This window comes from Cebidichthys violaceus, unplaced genomic scaffold (genome assembly GCF_023349555.1).
Source record: "Cebidichthys violaceus isolate CVI_PGR_0920_01 unplaced genomic scaffold, fCebVio1.0.p SCAF_28, whole genome shotgun sequence".
Lineage (NCBI taxonomy): Eukaryota > Metazoa > Chordata > Actinopteri > Perciformes > Stichaeidae > Cebidichthys > Cebidichthys violaceus.
In genome coordinates this window covers 3,357,501-3,361,239 of record NW_027176461.1, presented here as the reverse complement: position 1 = coordinate 3,361,239, position 3,739 = coordinate 3,357,501, and the positions used below count along the sequence as shown (strand labels likewise).

Genomic DNA, 3,739 nt, shown 5'->3' with positions numbered 1-3,739 from the left:
TTAACACACCGCTCTTTGTGATGGCCACACACACTCATTACTGCTCTAAACACCGGCGCGCACACACACACACACACACACACACACACACGCTCTCTCTGGTGTTGCATTACCGCAGCGCTGAGGCGTAATTCCCAACGGGACAGGCTCATGCTCGGTTTAATGACTTCAATAAAGTTGGTTTGCATATCAAAAACCTGACCGGATATTCACAACAGACAGGACAGAAATAGGCATGCAATCTGCCATAAATCATTAGGGACAACCATTTGGCATATTCATACAGCAGATATTTCTCTAAAACCGATACAAGAGTTGCATTGATTGCAGGGCACCTATGTTGTGTTTAAGAGCAAAGCCAGGAACATGAAGGCAGAAGAAATGTCACAAGAAAGATTTATGACGGTCTGAAATATATTCACTAAATAAACTGTTGTTGCTTTTAATATAATAAAAAAAAGATAGATATGCATGTTTGAGTGAATCTCACAGATGCATTCAAGATTGAGCTTTGCCCGCAGGCATACACTCTGCCATGTGAATGTATGGATGTATGTGTTTTGTGTGTGTGTGTGTGTGTGTGTGTGTGTGTGTGTGTGTGTGTGTGTGTGTGTGTGTGTGTGTGTGTGTGTGTGTGTGTGTGTGTGTGTGTGTGTGTGTGCGCGCAGGAAGCAGTGGGCACAGCTCCTTCTCTCAGTTTGCATCCTATCTGCATGACAGTAATAAGCTGTGTTGATACCGGTGGCTATGATGGCGTATCCTAATTATGGTAATGCTAAGAATTGGTGCCAGTCTGGTTTCTGACAACCCCACAGCTGCCACTGTGAGTGGGCACAAACACACACACACACACGACAATGTGCACACTTTTATTTACACAAACAAACCTGGGAGGAGAGAGAGAGAGAGAGAGAGAGAGAGAGAGAGAGAGAGAGAGAGAGAGAGAGAGAGAGAGAGAGAGAGAGAGAGAGAGAGAGAGAGAGAGAGAGCCATACGTGGAATATCTACGAGACAATGGAAATACTTTCTTTTTAGCTCTCAGACGCACTCGAGCCTCTCCTACCTTGCTGTGCTGAACGGGCCTGTGTGCGCAGTGGGAGTGACCGTTCTCCAATCCTACAGCCGGGGACTCGGTACCATCGGCTGCAGTGCACACATCTGGAGAGAAAGAGAGAGGGAGGACATTTTTAACATCCGGTTTAGCTTCGCTATGCGTGTGCGATAGTGTTATACGCTTACACCACCGTCATCACTGTATCTGCACTATGGTGGTTTCTGCTGACCACAATGCACAAACAATGCTGGCTAGTTATAGTCTGAGACCATCATGGGCGCCTGCCAGTCGCGCAGACCTTAAAATATGTCTCCTTTCTAAAAATGGCTACGGCATTCTGTCGTCCCAGAAAAACTTGGCAATCAGAATTAAAGACTATGTTATATCTCTCCTTGTTTGACTAAAAGAAAACAAAACAAAAAGTATATTTGCACATAAACTGTCCTGACGGGGGACATTATCAGATAAACTGAGCGTTTTGAGAACCTTTTCAAATTTTGACTTCTTCTTTTTAAATTCAAGGTCCTGAGGACAAACTCTCTAGCAGTTGGCACATGAAAAGACTTTATCGTCGATTGTAGCCCGGGAGGCGGGCCAATGTGACAGCAGGAAACAAAAGAAAACTTCTGGACCTCCTGTGGAGCTGAACTTCTCCTTTTTGAGATGCCAATCAGCGTCACCAAAATGTCTGACTGATAAGAGTAAAGTCACAAAAGATATCCGAGTTTGGTTCTCTTGTCTTTTATCCGTGATGCTGAATCAATCCAGATAACACACAGTTTCCTTCAAGGAATGCCATCATGAAATAATTTGTGTAATTTGTGTCAGACGAGTGTTTAATTCCCCACCGTCGGCTTTTACCTCCCTGCCTCTCCATCAGCCTTCCTGAAATCATACGCCCTCTAGAGACCGAGAAGTAAACTGCAGGGCCTTTGATCACACCACTCTCTGTAATGAGGCCTTCAAGTCATTAATCCCTCTGTGTTCAATTACGGCTGTAGTGCAGGAAACACTAATGAATTGCAATCATTAAGATGAGGCTTGATACTTTCTCTGAAACCGACTCTTTGTTTATACTGGCTTTTTTTTTTTTCATTCCAAACTGAAAAAAAGTCAACAAAAAGGCATTGAATGTTCTGCACATATTGAAGAGAAAGTCAGTAGTAAAGTTTAGGTACATTTTGGTTGTTAAAGGGTAATTTAGTGGGGTGCATGTCATGAACCCGCAAAAGCACAAGTATCGGGCAGATACTGACTGAACTTGATAATACTACTGACAATTTTCTCCGGTTGGGTTAGATTTCCCTTACCTTTTACCCTGAGAGTGAGGCTCGAACAAACAAAATGTGTCCCTACCAGCAGGGCATCAGCTGTCTCCGTCCAGCGACATGGATGAATTCACTGCTCGGTTCTGACACCTCAGATCCACAGTGAGATTAAACCAAGCTGACAGGATACTATACATTCACAGCACTAATGAGCCGTCTGCGGTCAAAAGCCCCTTCTGGTCTTTCCTCTCCCGCTAGAATCGCAGAACTGTGAGACTGATCTGGAGCCGTTACTACTGCTTTTTATTCTGTCAATTTTTGACAGTGAAAAGAGAACGAGTCGCTTTTGAGGAAGTAGAGAACAAGACAAGATCTTAACAGGAGCGGAAGCGTGGTGAGCTGTGTGCCGTTTTGTGGTTTAGGACACAAAATGTTCTCAGCTTAATTAATATGAATGTGAGCAACTGACCATCGGGTCCCTTTTAGGCTTGGATAAATACTACATCACAAAGACTGACCTAACTGGATAAAAGTAATTTGAAAACTTTGAAAAAAAGATGCAAGACGTGCAACATAAAACGGAACGAAACAGAAAACTGGATGGGTAGACAGGGTGTTAACTTTGAGCAGTGGCAGGCGGTTCACATGAAGAATGACACAGCTTGCTTGAGGAAACTGTAAAATTGATGCCTTCATAAAGTATGTACACAGAACTGACAAAGGGCTAAATCAATGGGTGTGCCAAGCATTTCACAGCAGCTACAATTTCTCTCTCTGTCTTTGCGTCTCTTTCTCCCTCTCACCATCTGACAAACTGAAACTAAAGGGCATCACTATCAACTTGACTTTCAATTGTGCTGTTAAGTGTTCCCGTTAAGTAAAATCTATAGCCTCTTAGTACAAATACATCCCCACTAATGACTAGATGGACATGCTTTTATGCTGGTTCAAGGATGTGTGTGGTTCAGCGCCAGATGTAAGCACCTGAGGAGGACTTTGCGCGGTGGTGCTTGCTGCGGACCTCCTGGTTGGGATTGAGGGGAAGCGGCTGGTGGTTGGAGGTCAGTGTCGGCGGCAGAGGTCCGTCCCGCCTCAGGCTGAGGTGCAGGGTTTGTTCAGCAAACAGCGTCTGGATCAGAGTCAGGTCGAGGCCCGACACACACCTGCCGTTCAGCACCAGGATCTCGTCACCTGGACGCAGGCCTGGCAACGCAGTCGAGTACGTTTCAAAAAAAGGTGGAGGCCAAAGACCAATAGATCACACGTGCGATACACGTTATTATTATTTGTGTCATTCTTAATTACCTTGGTTGAACGCCAGGTCATCGGGAAGCACTTCGCTGACAAAAATCCTGCTGTTTTTCTGGCTGTCAATGTGTCCCGTTACCGCAAAACCTGGTCGGAGGAAGAGAGACAA

General features: G+C 44.9%; 1 protein-coding gene across 1 annotated transcript in view; it reads right to left on the bottom strand.

Annotated features, from left to right (window-relative positions):
• Nucleotides 1-961: 961 nt before the first annotated feature.
• The window catches only part of LOC137880492 (rho guanine nucleotide exchange factor TIAM2-like), a gene marked incomplete at its 3' end in the record, with an annotated part of 45,027 nt that continues 42,249 nt past the window's right edge, over nucleotides 962-3,739 (bottom strand). Inside the window, exons 13-15 of the mRNA XM_068721893.1 lie at nucleotides 3,628-3,717; nucleotides 3,307-3,525; nucleotides 962-1,158 (exon numbers count right to left, since the gene is read on the bottom strand). Coding sequence (XP_068577994.1) covers nucleotides 962-1,158; nucleotides 3,307-3,525; nucleotides 3,628-3,717 — 506 coding nt within the window. The remainder of the gene's footprint in view (nucleotides 1,159-3,306; nucleotides 3,526-3,627; nucleotides 3,718-3,739) is intronic.